The 19,964-nt window shown below is 38.1% G+C and overlaps 1 protein-coding gene across 5 annotated transcripts in view; it reads right to left on the reverse strand.

The window, feature by feature from the left end:
• Positions 1-5,704: 5,704 nt before the first annotated feature.
• Positions 5,705-19,964, reverse strand: part of TOR1AIP1 (torsin 1A interacting protein 1) — a 33,127-nt gene continuing 18,867 nt past the window's right edge. For 3 of the 5 annotated variants that reach the window (XM_074389681.1, XM_074389679.1, XM_074389678.1), the window contains 5 exons: positions 17,121-17,162; positions 16,627-16,695; positions 12,127-12,171; positions 11,707-11,763; positions 5,705-8,366 (listed from right to left, as the gene is read on the reverse strand). In XM_074389681.1, coding sequence (XP_074245782.1) covers positions 7,579-8,366; positions 11,707-11,763; positions 12,127-12,171; positions 16,627-16,695; positions 17,121-17,162 — 1,001 coding nt within the window. In that variant the 3' untranslated portion in view covers positions 5,705-7,578. The remainder of the gene's footprint in view (positions 8,367-11,706; positions 11,764-12,126; positions 12,172-16,626; positions 16,696-17,120; positions 17,163-19,964) is intronic. The other 2 variants (XM_074389680.1, XM_074389682.1) reach the window with 1 other exon arrangement.

Below are 19,964 nucleotides of genomic sequence, written 5' to 3' on the forward strand. Positions count from 1 at the left end.
ATAATCTTATGGGATCACTGTTGTCGATGCGGTCTGACATTGAAACATCATTATGTAGGGCATGACTGTATAGGTATCCCTTAGCTCTGTGAGCCTCTCTAGCAAATAATTGGAGCCCAAGAGGGGGATTATGGGAACCCTAACCTATAGCTGGTTGTTTAGGAGCCTAGGTCACCAACTGGGGCTTCTGACTGGCATCTAAAGTGCAAGCCATTTTGAGGGACTGAGCCTTCAACCTATGGTATCTGAGGCTATCTCCAGGTAGCGTAAGAAGTGAATTGAATTGGAGGACACCCAGCTGGTGTCTGCTGCAAAATTGCTTACAGCTAGTGCTCGACTTACGACCACGACTGGTTCCGACAGACCGGTTGTAACACGATCTGGTCGTAAGTTGAGTAGGCTACATGTACAGTACTGTGAAATGATGCTATAAAAATCTTTAAGTCATATTTTATCATAGTTTTCTTTCATTATTGTTATATATCATAATTTTCTTTGTTCATTTTATGCCATTTGTATCATCTCTACACCATTTTGTTTCTTATTTTTACACAAAACACAAATTGCTGTACCGAGTCTGGGATCACAGTTGAAATGATGCACGCAGAGATGGTAGTGCTGCCGGAAGCTGGTCCGCACTGTCGTAGGCCCAGCTGGGCAACGTTTGCACCGCCAGATGCGGAGCAGTCGTGGCCGTAAAGTCGAATGGTCGTAAGTTGCATAGGTCGTAAGTCAATCAATAGCTGTACTCACACATGTGATGTGGTTCTAGCCATCCTTCCCTACCCAGGTGTCCTGCATATTTCCATGAACTGGTCTTGCTTAATGTGTGGGGAACCTCCCCTGACATGCATCTGCAGTCAGAAGGGTACTATAAAGTGGAGAATAAAGTGGGAGAAACTGAATTGGTTTATTCCTACATTCAGAATGGGATCCTCGAGTACACCATAGTGGGCGGCATAGACGTCCTGAAGCCAGACTGCCTGGGTTCCTCTCTGCTCCACCACTTCGATTGCTACTTTAGCTCACTGGGCTTCAGTTTCCTATTAAGTTGGGATAATCATACCACCTCACAGAGTAACAAGAATGAAATCAGTTAATACACATAAAGCACTTGGAAGTGTTGAGAGCAATTAATAAATAACAGCTGACCAAAAATAGAGTGCTGAACAACTTGATACATATTCAAATATATATTATAAAGACCTTTCTGTAGATATTTTCCATATTTGTTGTAGGGAAAATAAGAGGAACTCAATTAAAGCTATGAGAGATCTGGATTTTACGCAATTAAAAAACAGAACAGATTAAAAATTTGCCCAGTAAGAGATGTAATTAACTCTACAGAGGGCTGTATAGCATGCAGTAGATTCTGTAATTGAGTTTAGCCTAAGCGTGGTATTCTCTAAAAGTGGAAAAAGAATCCTGAGAAAATCAAGTTTGAATCTAGTACCTGGCCACCCACCACCTCACTTGCCCAAGAAACATAACTGAAAACTAAAGCTTGGTGTTCTGTTGTGGGACTGCTGCGGGATTTACAACAAGTTAACAGAGCTGATGTATGTTTAAATAGCACCTGAAGTTATGATAACTATCTCCTTTGTTTAGCCCAGAGAAACAGAAGCTATGGGAAGAAATCACATTTATAATAGACCCATGACCAGGACTCAGATTTTAAAACTTTAAAATGTTTCCATTACCTTGTTATTTCCCTTCGTTGGTTTTTTTTTTTTTTTTTTTTGAGACGGAGTTTCGCTTTTGTTACCCAGGCTGGAGTGCAATGGCGCGATCTCGGCTCACCGCAACCTCCGCCTCCTGGGTTCAAGCAGTTCTCCTGCCTCAGCCTCCCGAGTAGCTGGGACTACAGGCGTGTGCCACCATGCCCAGCTAATTTTTGTATTTTTAGTAGAGACGGGGTTTCGCCATGTTGACCAGGATGGTCTCGATCTCTTGACCTCGTGATCCACCCGTCTCGGCCTCCCAAAGTGCTGGGATTATAGGCATGAGCCACAGCACCCAACCCATTGGGTTTTTTTAAAAAGCTAAAATGAAATGACTTAATCACATAGCATGTATTACATATAAAAGGACTTTATATAGTTGAAGAAGTTATGCAGTCGTTCTTTAACACATCTGCCCAGTTCTTGGCCTGACCTCAGGAAAGTGCCCTACCGCAACCCAAACCCCTGGTCCCTGTTAAAAGGGTGACCTAGGAAACTATGTTTTATCATGTATTCTTCTCAGGAATCCTTCATACACTGAATTGAGCCATTAAAGTCATCTTTTTGGCATTTAAGTCACAAGGGGGATGTTGCTAATTGGGTAGCAGCAATAGAGACAAAGACTGGTCTCCATACGAAACCAGTCTTCCCAGTTCCCATATTTTCTTGTCTTGGAGTCCGAGATGTATATTCTTGCAATCTTGACCCCAGCCCTCCTTTGCTCATTTCCTGGTTGGACAGGGTTTTTATTCTTTACGATCAATTCTTGACCAAATATGTGTGGCTCTACTTCAGACTAAAAGTCAACATATTGACATGAAGAGATGGGAATTCAGTCTATCACTTTGTGCTTAATATTTGGGGAGAAGATAAATGAGCTAAACAGAATGGAGAGAACTTCTCAGCACTTTTACACTCAAATCAGATCTGGTCAGTTCTGCTTCTCAAATATTTTTCTTATCCGTCTTTTTCCCACAGCCATAGCCATCTTTTATCTGAATTATAATACCCTTTTAGGCAATAGAAAAAGATGGAAGGATACTTGCTATTTTAAGAAAATGCAAATACCGAATATCACTGTGGAAAGACCTCATGGCTTCCCAGTCTTTTCCCTTGATATTCACCTTCCCCTTGAAGAACCATGATGATCGCCGTCTCTACCAGAGAAGCGCCAGTTTCCCGTCCACGTGTTGATTGGTCTTCTTTGTTTTTCCTTATTTGTAGCATTGCTAAATCCAGGAGAAATAGTCATATAAAGCTTTTAGATAGGGCTTAGGAGTAATGGGGGATAGAGGTGGGGGAAGCAAATAAAACACTAAGATGCAACTTACCTAGCTATAATTGCGTACAGCTTGTTCTTTTTATTCAATAAACATTTGAGCACTCTGTGATTACCATGGTGCCTACACGGACGACACATCACTGCTTGCAAGATGCAGGCGGTAGCTGGGGTATGCTAATGCTGCGACAGGTTAAAAAAAGATAAATCAGTGCGTGGAGCACCTGTCACTTTAAACTACGCAGGAAAGGCTGTGCTCTCTCCCTTTCATCTGGAAGATTCACCAGTCATTTGAGCCCTTTGAAGTCACTCATTCAGCCCTCAAAATGGTTTGGCTGGACACTATCCAGTTCTGGACAAGAGGACAGGAGCTGGCTTCCGCTAGCAGCTCGTGAGGTTTTCTTTCGTCGGCGGTATTGCTGGTTATCTTGTAATGCTTGTGATGAATTTCTCTAGCCTCTAAGTCACCCAACCCAGGAACTCCTCACGCTGCTGGGTTTTATAACAAGAAAGGTCTTATTGTTTAAGCTACCAAAAAAGAAGAAAAGAAGAAAACAAGAGGCGCCCTAAAATAATATTTGGGGGAAGGCAATTAGGAAAGAGTTCACTAAGAAAATAAAAACTTAAAGGACAAACAAGCGAGAGGGCAGGAAATGAGGAAGTAGTCCAAAAGAGTCTAAGAATGTGCAAAAGGCAAGGGAATGGTTATGTTTAGGAAATCGCGAGTAGTTCAGTCTGCGGTGTAGAGTACAAGGGTGAATTTCCTCCTCTTCCAGTCAATGGCAGCCTTCTCAGTTTGGTCTTCCAGGCTCAGGAACCACATCTTTGGTGGTTAGTGCCAATAAAATTCTCTTCCTTAGAGAAAAACCCTTGCCTCTTATACTGCAAAATTTTACTCCATGATCTTGATAAGGACAAAACAGCAGAAGAGTACATTTATGTATTTAATGAGAACTTGTTGTCACTGCCAACAGAAAGGCCGCTTTCCATAAACCCGGGATCATAGGGAAACTGGTTATTCTATTTTTAGCTTACGTATGCACTAACGGTACAAAATATGTAAACCCCATCACTTCTAAATGGCAGTTCTCTTCATTGAATGAAAATCCGTTTACTTCCAATTTTTGTTTTGAGAAGTAGAGGCTTAGAAAACATCCTTAAATATTAAAATCGCATTAAAAGGGAAGCAAATTAAGTTTCTAGAAAGTTTAAGAAGGTACTGTACTGTGGTTTTCCTTGGTCATTGTTGTCAACCAGTTAAAATGTACTCAGTTTCTCTAGATCCACAGCTCTTAATTTGAAGCTGAGGTCTTAAATTTTCCTTTCTAGGCTGGACTCAGCGGCTCATGCCTGTAATCCCAGCACCTGAGGTCAGGAGTTGGAGGCCAGCCTGGCCAACATGGTGAAACCCTGTCTCTACTAAAAATACAAAAAATTAGCCAGGCATAGTGGTGTGAACCTGTAATCCCAGCTACTTGGAAGACTGAGGCAGGAGAACGCTTGAATCCAGGATGCAGAAATTGCAGTGAGCCAAGATCATACCACTGCACTCCAGCGTGGGCAAGAGTGAGACTATCTCAAATAAATTTTAAAAAGTTAAAAATAAAATTTTCCCTTCCAAAAGGATTACAATGACATGAATACAAAATGGAGTGTTTTAGGTAGCAATTACCTAAACGTGGATGCTGTTGAGCATGCATTCTCAATGGGGTGAAAACTGGTTCCCTTAGGGACGAAAAAAATTCCATTTTGTATAAAGCACGAAAACATTTATAGTTCATAAACAGATACACAGTATATATGTGGTGTTAAAATTTCGTGGGGAAGGGGTAACTTGAAAAAAATCTAAAAGAGCTCTTTAGGGAGGCGATAAAGAAAAGTTTAAGTAGCCAGTTACTTAGGAGGCTTACGCAGGAGAACTGCTTGAGGCCAGGAATTTAAAAGCAGCCTGGGCAACATAGTGAGATCCCATGTCTACTTAAAAAAAAAAAAAAAAAAAAAAAAAAAAAAAAAAAAAAGCTTAAGCTGCTGTAGAGATTCTTTTGCCAACTTAGGAATATCTAAATTAACTGTATTTTTTATTATTTATTAATTTATTTTTTAAAGATGCGGTTTCACCATGTTGGTCAGGCTGGTCTTGAACTCCCGACCTCAAGTGATCTGCCCGCCTTGGCCTCCAAAACTAGCCAACTGTATTTTTAAAAACCCTAAATGCCAAACTAACATGGAAAGTTACATCTGTTCCACTTCTAAATAATATACTGTGAATGGCTCCAGTTTCTTGGCTTTTGTCTCTTCTAGCCAAAGTTGCTAAAATTGTTCAAGGAAAAAACTTGGATTTCTTTCTTATTTTTCTTGGGGAGGGGGATGGAGTTTCACTCTTGTTGCCCAGGCTGGAGTGCAAATGGTGCACTCGGCTCACTACAACCTCCACCTCCTGGGTTCAAGGGTTTCTCCTGCCTCAGCCTCCTGAGTAGCTGAGATTACAGGCATGCACCCCCATGCGCAGCTTTTTTTTTTTTTTTTTTGTCTTTTTAGTAGAAACGGGGTTTCTCCATGTTGGTCAGGCTGGTCTTGAACTTCCGACTTCAGCTGATCTGCCCACCTTGGCTTCCCAAAGTGCTGGGATTACAGGCATGAGCCACTGTGCCCAGCTCATATTTCTTTTTTTAAAGATGATAAATCATTAAGTTTATAACACATAGACAGTACAAACCAAGAAAGTAAATTTATTTAAATTACTAAAATAGCTTTTAAAGTCATTTACAGATCAGCTGCTGTAATTATTCTTCCTGAAAGATATAGGTAACATATTACTTTTAAATTACTTGGGTCAGTGAAACATTTAATAAAAACATTTATCTATATAATATGTACGTATAAAATAAGCCTTTTCAAAAACTCCTGTTTTGATAATCCTCTATAAAATAAATCAGATGGTCTGACTTCTTAACAGGAACAAATTACAGTAATGGGTATACATTTATGAATATTGGTTGTACTAGTGGAAAGAAATCAGACCACTCTACTATAACTTGTGGAACTATTAAAGAGTAATGACAAAGCCATTAATTTAAATATTTACATTCAAAGGTTTGTGGACAATACAAAAACAAGGTAGATAGATCTAGAATTGTAACATTTTAAGAAAACCATAGCAGTTGAGACGAGAAAGCTCAATTGTAGATGCAAAGTTATAACTAAAACATTATATTAGTGAAGAAATACATTTCACTCTTCATATAAGTTCACTGTCTTGGCTTGAGGCATTCCATAAAATGTATCACCTGCATAGTAAATCTTCGTATTTGCTATGGAGTTGCACTAAAGGACTTAGATCACAAGTGGATGCACAGAAAACAGAATCTTCTTCAACAGCCCATGATAGCTGGTTAACAAATGGTTTGTCAATTCCTGAAACTCTATTTCTTAATTCAAATCAAAAGCTTCAGGATGTGCCCAAAATAAACTGTTCTGAATTTACCTACTCTTTTTTTTTTTTTTTTTTTGAGACGGAATTTCGTCGTTGTTGCCCAGCTTGGAGTGCAATGGCGTAGTCCTGGCTCACTGCAATCTCCGCTTCCCAGGTTCAAGTGATTCTCCTGCTTCAGCCTCCCAAGCAGCTGGGATTACACGCACCTGCCACTACACCCAGCTAATTTTTTTGTATTTTCAGTAGAGATGGGGTTTCACAATGTTGGCCAGGCTGGTCTTGAACTCCTGACCTCAGGTGATCCACCTGCCTCAGCCTCCCAAAGTGCTGGGATTACAGGCATAATTACTGTACCCAGCCTGACTTACTCTTAAGAGTCAAATGAACAAATATATTAAATCTTGCAATATACATGAAAAATCCTTGGGAGGACCAAGAATTTTTCTTTAAGGAAGAAAAAAGGAAATGTAAAAAAAAAAAAAATCCCAATGGAATCCACCAAGATGAACAGTTCATACACCTATGTCTGATTAACCTACATCTCAGTGGATTACTGTAACATTTCCTCCCTTCACCTTCTCATTAATTTCTCCTTCCTGGCCTTGTTCTCTCCATTTTCCAAAACACAAAAGAAAACAAATTCCAGACGCACATTTAGATGACCTTTGACTACTTTTGTTCCTGTAAGCAGAAGGTAAGGAACTTATACCTAAATGACATAAAAGGGGACATAATGGGAAAATGCATGGTTACATTTAGGAAGCAATCGTACTAATAACGCCAACAAACTTTGTGAGAAATCTAAGTTAAAAAATCAGGAAGGTTCGTAAGAAAGGAGACAAATCCCTCTCACTGGTCACACTGTAACTGTAATAATTTAGCCCAGAATCAAAACAGATTCTCTATGGAACCACATATAATATACACTCTTAAAATACCTTTAACACAGCTCTCAACGGAAACTGAAATGATTCTCTCATATCACAGATAATTAGGTTGAATAAAATGTGTTCCATGTTTATGTAAGAACTTAACTTCCTTTAAAAAGAAACCAGTTCTTTCAAAGAGCTCTGAATTCTGTCTCTGGTTAGAAAGCGTGAAAAATTCTCAGAACTTGGGACATGATTTTTCTCCTCTCTCACTTCTTATAAGCAGATGCCCCTTTTTAGGGCATTTTCAGGTTGCACAGGCAGAACTAAGTGAGAAATACGGCTCCAGAGGCCATTCAATTTGTCTGGGTCCATATGATTGTAGGAGTTGGGTGTGTTAGAATTGGTGAACTTGACTTTGAGGAAATCTCTAACTTTTTCTTCAATTTCCTTTAGGCCTAGGCTGGTTCCAAGTGTCTCTTCCTCCAGTAAGACAGTCAGGACTAAGGCTACATCTTTGAAGGCTGCGTTTTCATGGTCACAATATTTGTAGAAGATCAAAGTAGAGCCTGCGGGCAGTGACTCAAAGCGGTGTACCACAGCTGCATTCTGGCCATTCGTAAATCCATTGCTCAGTTCCTGGTCTACCTCTAGTTTGACGGTATCACTGTCTTGAGTAGCTTTGCCTGTCCCATCAATCCGGATAGCACGAACACTACGGAAAGAAGAATAGGCATCAGCAATTTGTTCACTCAGACACCTAAGTGCTTCTTCAGCATCTCGGGCAGCAGTGAGCAGCAAGATAGCAGGCTGAGACCGAGGATGGGAGCTATTAAGATGTTTTTCCAGGAACGTCTGGCTCCTTTTCCACAGCTTCTCATCTTGACCGTGGTACTTATTCTTCAGTTGATTCATCTGGTTCTGGAACTCTTGAACAGCAGTGGTTTCTACCTCAGGAGTACTGAAGAACCAAAAACTCCCACAGGTAAGAGCAGCAAACAGAGCAAGTGGCCACCACCAGCTCCTCTTGCCAGAAGATGCGTTTTGGGGTTGTCCAGTCACTTCTACTCAGAAAAAAAAAAAATGACAGGTATAAATACGATTTTCTTAGATTTAACGGCAAGTGACTTTTAAAATCAGTATCAATCTTTATAAACATTAGGTACAAGAGGAAGGACTTTAAAGAAGAAAGCTGATTATTTTCTTAATAACTGATCACATTTTCAAGAAAATCTTATACACATAGGCTCTGAATTATGTGTATAAATATGCATATGTCTCTTCAATATAAAAACAAGTCTTTGAGGAAAAAAGTTTTTAAACACAAGAAATGGCATAAACAAGGCAGAAAAAAATATAATTTATAAAGCAAAATTACTACTTCCACTGCTAATAGCTGGGAGAATAGACTATTAAAAGACGCTTTTTAAATTTAGAAACTCGGCATTCACACGGCTAATTATTCAAGGTGAAATATTTCTGAGGTATGTAAAGGGATAAAGAAAAGGATGCATTATAAATGAACATCTTCTATGTGTTATAATAGCTAGCTGTCCCTTTAGATTAACTGCATTGATGCATATCTTTTTGTGGCATGCAAGTTAACACTAGTAAAATTTAGTTTGTAACTCATCCCTAATTACTATTGGCAATAATAATATTAATTTATATTTATCTAGTGCTTTTCAGTTTAGAAAGTACTTTCTCATTTTCTACTTCATTGACTCAGCTAATATGATAGTAACAATAATACTTTTACACTTTTATTTATTGACTGTTTTAGGCTATTAATTTTAGAAGGGACCTTTTAGAGCAGCAGTTCTTAAGGTGTGGTCTGTGGGGTACCTCAAGACCCTATTTTTTGGAGGGGTGAGGGGGGGTCCCTTAAGTCAAAGTATTCTTCTAAACTAAGATGTTATTTGATCTTCCCTTTTGTTGACATTTGCACTGATAATACAAAAGCAATGTTGAGAAGAACTTCTGATTCCTTAGCATGAGTTACAGGGCAGTGAAACCAAACTGTACGAGTGTAGTCACTGTTATTTTTCACTGTCATGCATTCAAAGTTTAACAAAGAGGGACATTCTTTTACTTAAGAATATCCTTTATGAAGCAGTTCATTATTTATGCTATTAAATCTCAATCTTTGAGTACATATCTTGTTGATCTTCTTTGTGAAGAAACAGGAAGTTTGCACAAAGCATTTCTGCTGCATCACACAGTACTATGGTGGTCTCAAGGAAAACAGTTTTGTGCAAATCAATTACAAGCTGAATTAGCACTTTTTTCATGGAATACTAATTTTTGCTTCAAGAACAAGTAACATACTACAGTCAGACTTGTATATTTGGCAGACATTTGCTTTCAAGTGAAAATTAGGATTTCAGAATCCTAAATCTGCCACCATGAGCTTGACAACTCCCAATTTGTACTTTAACACTTCTTTATTTTTATTTTTTTGAGATGGAGTCCCGCTCTGTCACCCAGGCTGGCACACAGTGGTGTGATCTTGGCTCACTGCAACCTCTGCCTCCCAGGTTCAAGTGATTCTCCTGCCTCAGCCTCCCGAGTAGCTGGGATTACAGGTGCATGCCACCATGCCTGATTAACGTTTTTGTATTTTTAGTAGAGACAGGGTTTTGCCATGTTGTCCAGGCTGGTCTTGAACTCCTGACCTCCGATGATCCACTGGCCTAGGCCTCTCAAAATTCTAGGATTACAGGCATGAGCCACCACACCGGACCCTTTAATAATTTTTTAAAGTCTTGAGATTGGCAGTGATATTAACAAATGTGATCTTTTATATTACATTCCGAATGTGTCAATGTTTGGAAAATCTGCATATCTCATCGAACCAATGTCTTCCAAATGACCAGTGCAAGATACTCCATTCAAAGTCTAAGACAGACAAATTAACTTTAATGTAATAGAGTACAAAGAACTCATTAAGATGGTTTCAGATATCATATTTCAAGTAACATTTAAGAAACTACCAGTTGTTGAGTTTTGGAGAATTCAAAAAACAATAGCCACAATTATCTGAAAACTCTATTAAAACTTTTCATATCTGTATAAAGCTGGGTTTTTTGTAGATACTTCAACCAAAACAATATATTGTAACAGATTGAATACAGAAGCATATATAAGAATCCAGCTCTACTTTTTAAGGCCAGGCATTAAAGAGATTAGAAAAAATGCAAAGCAATCTGATCTGTCACCCTTCTTGCTAACTTATTTTAAAATAAATTAATGAATATTTAAAAAATTCTCAACTTTAATTTCCAGGTACATATGGATAGGCATAACCATATCCATATTTTCAACAAAAACCTCTCTGAGATTCTTCTTTTTTTTTTTTGAGACAGAGTTTTGTTCTGTCGCCAGGCGCCAGGCTGGGGTGCAGTGGCGCAATCTTGGCTCACTGCAACCTCTGCCTCCCAGGTTCCACCAATTTTCCTGACTCACCCTCCCAAGTAGCTGGGACTACAGGTGCATGCAACCATGCCCAGCTAATTTTTCTATTTTTAGTAGATGGGTTTCACCATGTTGGCCAGGATGATCTTGATCTCTTGACCTTGTGATCCGTTCGCCTCAGACTCCCAAAGTGCTGGGGTTTACAGGCGTGAGCCACCACGCCTGGCCCATTAACTTATTTTCTTAGTACTCTTTCAGAATAGTAAGACTTAGAGAATTAAAGAAATTCACCACAGGGCTGTACAGGAGGTGAGTAGTCCCATCTACTCAAATACAGGTGTGCAGACTCCAAAAGCCACTGTAATCCCATAATGTCATGCTCTCACTGTCTTTCTTTTAATTCAGCATGGCTTCCTCAGTTAACAGTATTGGTAACTTTGCTTATTATTAGCTATTACTTTTGGTCTTTTGAACAGTAAAGTGAAGGGCAATACCAGATGTTGTCTCATATAGTTTGTCCATAAAGAATTTCACTGCTAGTAAAATACAAACTTTTTTCTCTGAAGTGCTTAAAATATGATTCTTCAAATAGCATCAAGTCATCCTGCTGTCAAAAAACTTTTTTTTTTTTTTTGAGATGGAGTCTTGCTCTGTCGCCAGGCTGGAGGGCAGCAGTGGCACAATCTCGGCCCACTGCAACCTCCACCTCCTGGGTTCAAGCGATTCTTCTTCCTCACCCCCCAAGTAGCAGGGACCACAGGTGCATGTCACCACACCCGGCTAATTTTTGTATTTTTAGTAGAGACGGGGTTTCACCATGTTGGCCAGGATGGTCTCAATCTCTTAACCTTGTGATCTGCGCACCTCGGCCTCCCAAAGTGCTGGGATTACAGGTGTGAGCCACTGTGCCCGGCCAAAAAACATTTTTAAACAATTACGGAATACCAATTTTACAGAAACATTTAATAAAAACTGAATAGACAAACTTACGTCGGCTGGAGGTTGACGGTGACTGGTTTCTAAGCTCTGATTTCTGAATGCTGTCATCTAAAGGTGAGAGTAATAAAAGAAGACTATCAACTTATATTTTATAATTTGAGTAATTATTTTTAGTAGAGAAAGAAGATACACATTCCACCAGGAAAAAAAGAAGACAGATCACCAGAAGCAGAAGAAAAAGCAGAATATGTGAGTGCCAATTAGACTGAGGACTCCTTGAGACACAAGACCCATTTCATTCATAGCTGTTCACAGCATATGGTCGGGTTTAGTACAAAACACACAATACTTAGTTTTGAGAGAAAGTCTGCAAGTATTTGACCCATAAGTATCTCATAGGATTGGTGAAACTTCCAGGATAAAAAGGACAAAGAAAATAAGCACATCATAATAAAACAAAACATATTATACCATCTGAAAAACTGCCGTATATTGAACTCTTGCCTGGTGAAGATGCTGTAAAGACAGGGGAAAAAAAGACAAAATGTGGATTATAGACCACTGGGCTCTCCGGGTAAGGAATTTGAATATAAAACTGAAGCTTAATCCTCACTATTTTCTACCTCAAACTGATTCAATATTTCTTCTGGGGATTCTGACCATTTTAAATATTAGTAGTATTTAAAAATCACATTTAAAAACTTTTCATTATTTCTGTTAACAGACAAGTAATTACGTAGTTCCGTTTTAGGCTTGTGGTTAAACAACAGAGCTCAAAAACAGTTTTCTCACAACTCCATCAAATCTCTACTTCCATCTGAATTTATTTAGAAAATAAATTAAGCCTGGCACAGTGGCTCATGCCCATAATTCCAACAACTCAAGAGGCTGAGGTGAAAGGACAGCTTGACCACAGGAATTTAAGACAGGCCTGGGCAACACTGTGAGACCCCCATCTCTTAAAAAAATAATAATAATAATAAAAAGAAATTAAAAACTATCCTAAGCCTTCCCTTTCCCTTCCATCTTTCTAAGCATACTAGCAGGTTTTAAAATCTAAGAGAGGAAATGGAGGGACAGTCTCCAGAAGGTGGAGAGGCTCAGTTATCTCATTCATACGTCCTACATTACCAGTATTGCCATCTATCACTTGCCTGGAGTTTTATAACTTTTGTATATATAAATGAACTTCCTGGTGAATATTCTTAGCATTATAGCAACAACTTTCATTTAAGAAACACTGGAATAACTGGAGGAATAATATTAGCAGGGCTAAGATTCAGAAATAGCCTTATTTTTGGTCATATGACAAAAACTCCGTAATTATATCATAAGACAAAATGACGGCAACTCTAAAAGAAACATTGTTTTTCAATTAGTTTAGCTTAGGACATTTCATTATTTAGAAGCTTCTAAGTTAGGTTTTCAAAGTTACAACTAAAATAACAAAATTTAAAAAACCTGACCACGCAAAACCCAAATCCATCAGATCATGTTTATTTTGAATACTTCACTCCATGGTTTGAAAAGATCAAATGAGATAATATACACAAAATGCTGTGAAGTGCAATTCTATGACGTTAATAATGAAGAACAGCTAAATAATAATTATGTACCATATATAATATTTAGGTAATTCATATAACACAAAAACATACACAGCAGGGTATATAGTGCCAAGGCAGGACATTGTCTAAAGGGTAACTGCTATCCTTCTTATTAACATTATTACAGATGCTAACAACAATTCTAAAAAACATCTTTTTAAAAGAAAAAATCTGGCCAGGTGTGGAGGCTCACACCTGTAATTCCAGCACTTTGGGAGGCAGAGGCAGGCAAATCACCTGAGGTCAGGAGTTTGAGACTACCTGGCCAACACAGTGAAACCCCGTCTCTAATTAGCCAGGTGTGGTGGTAAGTGCCAGTAATCCCAGCTACCTGGGAGGCTGAGGCACAAGAGTCGCTTGAACCTGGGAGGTGAAGGTTGTAATGAGCTGAGATCGCGCCACTGTACTCCAGCCTGGGTGACACAGCAAGACTCTGTCTCCAAAAGAAAAGAAAAGAAAAAACTCAAGCTTTTCTAACCTAGAGTATAGTGGCAATCACTCTATAACCATCAAGAGTAGAGGGCACAAATCCTCCACAGCTGCTATCGATTCTACAGGATACCTTGTTAACGATAAATAAGCCCTGATAGTTATGAGATTTTAGACTTTAAAAATTGTGTTTACACATATAAGCTCATTACAATAATCTAGTTATAGGCACTATTGTCTCTAAAGGCAAGAAAACTGAGGTTCACAAAGGTTAAGTGATTTTACCAAGATTACTCAATTAGTAAGTGGAAGAGCTAGGACTGGCGCCCAAGAGCATTAACTAGAAACTGTCTTCCTTTCTCTACATAAATTTCTCAGACAGGTTCCAAAACATTTATATTAATGCTCTGACCTCTCCATGTACATATATCCTTCTCTATAATCGTTGTTTGATCACCAGGCAAACAGGAAAAAGCAAAGACAGTGGTTCCATCTTTCCTAAAAGGTTTGGATGCAGGCAGGAACCTGAACTGGGACCTGTCTATCCAGAAAACCGGTGCCAACATCAGGTGACAATGTTACATGGCGTAGAATCTATAGTCCAAGGCTCTTGAACACTCACATCTAAAAATGACTTTTTTTTCCTCACGAAAGCAGGCAGAAATATATAAAGAACGAGAGAGAAAATTTGGAATGCTAAGAAAACATTTTTTAATAGTCATGAAGAGGAATCTATTATATAAGTTTGTGTGAAAATCACTGCAGTCTTCCACCTCCATTGAAAATACTTTCTTCTTGCTCATTGTTCTATCTTAAAGTCCTCATGTGGTTGAAAGTCTAAAAGATTCTATTACACGTACAATTCTGGTATGTTACTGTTACATAACTCTGAAAGCTCAACGTGGTATCTATATGTGGTAGGTGGCTAGCAATCAATGTATAATTCTGTAAGCTATAAGAAATATAGTAAGTTAAGACAAAGTAGAAATGCTAACAGATAAAATACTAAAAATTAGCTATCAAGTTAACGACTAAAAAGATCAATTTCTGCATTTCAATTACATGTTCAATATAATTAGTTTTCCTTCTGTACTGCAGTATCTTATTAGAAGAAAAACATTATGTGAACATTTTTTGATAAGTATGTACTAATTTCCCATATCTGGAAGCCATTTATCTGATATTAACTACTCAGAATATATAGTTAAGAACTTAGAAATGACATAAAAAGTCTCTGAATTTTTAACATTATATATACCAAAAGTCATGCATTTTTACATCCAACAGTATCTCTTGGGTCTTCAAATTTAATTTAATATTTGATTCTTGTTATAAACATAATTCTAATAGGATGAATAATTAATATTTGGTTTCCTAACTATAAAAGGTCAGGAAGAGCAAATTATAAGAGTAAATGGTCTTCTAATAGCAGGCACACACTCGAAGCAATAAGAAATAATAACCAACAATAAGACAAGGGCAAAAAGTTATTTCAGTTCTAGGCTGCTGAAGAACTCACTTATACGTGGGCTAAAAACTTCACTTCTTGCTGGGCAAGGTGGCTCACACCTGTAATCCCAGCACTTTGGGAGGCCGAGGCAGGCAGATCACCTGAGGTTCGGACTTTGAGACCACCTTGACCAATATGGAGAAAACCCATCTCTACTAAAAACACAAAATTAGCCAGGTGTGGTGGCACATGCCTATAATCCCAGCTACTTGAGAGGCAAGAGAATTGCTTGAACCCAGGAGGCAGAGGTTGCAGTGAGCCAAGATTGCACCATTGCACTCCAACCTGGGCAAAAAGAGCAAAACTCCGTCTCAAAATAAAACTTCACTGCTGAGAAAAAATGAATTGTGACCACTCCTCCTTTACTGATGGAAAAGCAGAGCGACAGATGTCATCTGATCCAATTACAGAAGTAATCATCCCATGAGCAAGAGATGGATTTTTATATTATCTAAATAAAAGTAAGAGAATACCTGATGACCTCAAGACCTATTGTGGCTAGATGAGTAAAGGAGGGAGAGAGGTTAAGGGTCACTGAAGGCAGAGAATATGCATGGACTTTAAAAAAATATGGTCAAGATTTAAATGTGGACACATTTCTACAGAAATTATAGAAACTGAGTTCAAAGTAGATGGTTTTATCACGTCAATTTATAGTATTCCTTAAATTCTGTGACATTTAATCCATTCAAAACCTAAACATAGGGCTGGGTGTGGTGGCTCATGCCTGTAATCCCAATACTTTGGGAGGCTGAAGCGGGCAGATCACTTGAAGTCAGAAGTTCAAGATCAGCCTGGCCAACATGGTGAAACCCCATCTCTAAGAAAAATACAAAAATTATCTGGGTGTGGTGGTGCACGCCTGCAAGTCCCAGCTGCTCAGGAGGCTGAGGCACAAGAATTGCTTGAATGTGGGAGGAGGAGGCGGCAGTGAGCTGAGATCATGCCACCGTACTCCAACCTAGTCAACAGAGGAAGACTCCATCTCAAAAACAAAACAACCAGAAAAAAAAACTCTAAACATGAAAATATAACTTGTGCATTTCAGCCTTTATTATATAAAATTATGAGTATACAAAGCTGTTCCAAGTGGTTATTTATGCAAAGTCTGCTAAAAGCAAAAAACAGGGAATTGTCAAGAGTAGAATTTCATTACTGTATACAGACTGTATTGCTGCTAGAACTGACAGCCTGTTTGTTAAGACCCATCAATGGCTGGTTTTTCCACGCCACTATTTACATTCTACACCCAGCCCATGTGCTGCCAGTCCAGGAAAATGGAAATTACTAAACTAGTAATCATAGCTGTACTTTATTAGTGAAATCACAACCTAAATGTTTATCTGAAGAACTCAACGTTTTTGTCAGGCAAAGTATAGCAAATACACTTAAGATTAGTTCAATAACAGAGATTTATTTACTTACTTTGCATCCTAGTCCTTATTCTTGCAGTAGGTGGAGACCATTCCTGGGGAGTTTTTTGATATCCTGAGCCTGAAGCAAATACATATATCAAAATATAATTTCCCATACTTTGAAAGTTTATACCATATTCCAGTGTTATAAAATTAATCTATCAGAAAGACAAAATAAAGCAGGGGAAGAAAACCAAAAAAGCAAGAGTTTTGTAAGTAAAAGATAATTTCAAAGGATCCTGTCCCAGTGAGGATGAACCACTTCCTATATAGCAAAGCAGGTAGCAAATAAATATATTATTACCTAATATAAATTACTTGTGGTAAAATAGCCCTGAACACATTTCCACATCACAGAATAATTATTACAGGCAGTACCAATCTGAGGTGGATTAAAAAGGGTAAGGAGGGGTAAAATGACTTAAAATCTTATTACAACTTTGATGGGGAGAATAAGGCAAGGTTAGAATTGACTGAAAAAAGAGCAGAAAACCAATTACTTACTCGGCACTGAAGGTTGCTTATCATGAGCTGTGAAGTTTCGACCTGAAACAGAAAACAGGGATAAGGTCATAGAATACTTGAAAGTAACACAAAAAAGATGTTACATAGACATTTTGCTTATTAACTGTGGATACTAAAAAACAACAAACAAAAAACATTATCTCAATTCCAAGCATATAAGTAAATAAAGTATATATGTTTAGAGCATACATATAGAATATATATATATAAAGAGTGTGTGTGTGTGTTTCTTTCCCTCAAATTTCTAAACTTCAAAATGTTTAGGAATTGGAAAACAACAGGGACTCAGCTTTAGGATCGTACCATCAAAATAATGACTACATATAATCTATGTGTATCAGCTATTGACTATAATTTTGCTTTTTTTTTTTTTTTGAGACGGGGTCTGACTCTGTCACCCAGGCTAGAGTGCAGTGGCACGATCTCGGCTCACTGCAACCTCTGCTTCCTGGGTTCAAGTGATTCTCCTGCCTCAGCCTCCCGAGTAGCTGGGATTACAGGCATGCACAATCACGTCCGATTAATTTTTTTGTATTTTTAGTAGTTACAGGGTTTCATCATGTTGGCCAGGCTGGTCTCGAACTCCTAACCTGAAATGATCTGCCTGCCTCAGCCTCCCAAAGTGCTGGGATTATAGGCGCCCAGCCAATTTTGCTTAATTCTTATGTGGTAGATACAATTATTGCTCCTATTTTATAAATAAGGGAAAACCAAAACTGGTAATTTCCCCCAAATTATATATCTAAAAGTAGTGGGGCTGAGATACAAATCTAGGCAGTCCACATCATATACCACATACCATACCATAGAGAAATGGCATGTACTATACATGCAGATTTATGGACGTTGCAAAGTAGCTATGAAGTAAAAGATGCTGCTTCAGGTTTTGAGATGGTATTTGACAATAATTGTAAACGGACACAATGGGATGACTAGAAAAGGACATTACAATTATAACAAGGGAAATTTCCAAATCTGCCCTGAGGAAACAAGTTACTCTTCGATGATACATATATGTATCAATTTACATTTATTTACTTTCAACTTTTTCTCAATACAAACATATGCTAGCTGTTTAAAAAAAAGTGCCATTCTAGAAATGCGTAATTTAAAAATTTGTGAATATCTATCTGTTAAGTATCTACTATGTGCAAAACACCGAACACAGAAATACTATGGTAAATAAGACAGACATACATTATTCTCTCAGCTTTGTTTTCAGTCTATACTAAAAAAAAATACTTTCAAAAATGTGGATACATACTTAATATTTTTTTTCATCTAATTCAAAGACATACTTTTTTCAAAGTGCCCTTTGATCTACAGCTGTATCTTTTAATATATGGTATGGCATGGTTTAATTAGATGGTTTTTCTTTCTCCTTGATACATAAAACCAATGGCATCTTAGAGTCAATGAAATACATCTTGATCACCTTTTCATTAGTATACTATGAACTAACTCATTTCTCATTTCTAAATAGTATTTCTTTCTTTTTGAGATGAAGTCTTGCTCTGTCACCCAGGCTGGAGTGCAGTGGCAAGATCTCTGCTCATTGCAGCTGTTGCCTCCTGGGTTCAAGTGATCTTCCTGCCTCAGCCTCCCGAGTAGCTGGGATTACAGGCCTACCACCATGCCTGGTTAAGTTTTGTATTTTTAGCAGAGACAGGATTTCACCATGTTGGCTAGGTTGGTCTTGAACTCCTGATCCACCTGCCTCGGCCTCCCAAAGCGCTGGGATTACAGATGTTAGCCACCACGTCTGGCCTAAATAGTATTTCACTGCACGGGTATAACATCCTTTATACAGGCAGATACATTTAAGAGTCTCCAGAGATCAAAGATTTGGAGTAAAATAGGGAAAACACATAAAATAACTAGAAGAGTAATTTCCACAACTGATTTTTTTCCAGCAGCTAATTCATTTTATAGTAACAAACCCAAAACTTTCTAAAAATTAAAATTAAAAAAATATATAATTGAATTCTATAAATACGATGATTATAAAACAGATTTCCAAAGGCTTCTTCTTAAGAAAAGAAAGCAATGTGGAAGAAAAAATAGTTCTTGAAGATTTTACATACAAAGATATTTTTGGTTGATTAACAATTAGCTCAGTTTTAAACTAGATTTCATAACTCATACTATAAAAATAAATAAATAAATAAAATGATAATTAACTCAGATTTTGGGAGACTTGATTTAAAAATGTCAAAAGAAAACAATAGTAGTGCTAAAATAATAAAGGTGCTGGGTGCAATGGTTCACACCTGCAATCCCAGCATTTTGGAAGGCTGATGTGGGAGGAATGCGTGCGCCCAGGAGTCTGAGACCAGCTTGAGCAACACAGTAAAACTCCCATCTCTACAAAAAATTTAAAAATTAGCTGGGCGTGGTGGCATATGCCTGTAGTTTAAGCTACTCAGAAAGCTGAGTCAGGAGGATCCCTTGAACCCAGGAGTTTGAGGCTACAGTGAGCCTTAATTGCACCACTACACTTGCCTGGGCAACAGAGCGAGAATGTGTCCCAAAAACAAGAAAAAAGAAAAGGAAACAATAAAGTTAAAAAAAATGTCACCAATGATTCTTAAGCAAATCATTACTAGCATTTTGGTCTACTACATTCCAATCTTTTTTTGTTATATTTTCTCAACAGTTGATCACAAAAATTTTCAGTTCTAAGACTGAAATGAATTATTTATATACCCATCACTTTTTTTTTTTTGAGACAGAGTCTCACTCTGTTGCCCAGGCTGGAGGACAGTGGTGCAATATCAGCTCACTGCAACCTCTGCCTCTGGGTTCAAGTGATTCTCCTGCCTC

This window comes from Saimiri boliviensis, chromosome 19 (assembly GCF_048565385.1).
Source record: "Saimiri boliviensis isolate mSaiBol1 chromosome 19, mSaiBol1.pri, whole genome shotgun sequence".
NCBI classification, from domain to species: domain Eukaryota; kingdom Metazoa; phylum Chordata; class Mammalia; order Primates; family Cebidae; genus Saimiri; species Saimiri boliviensis.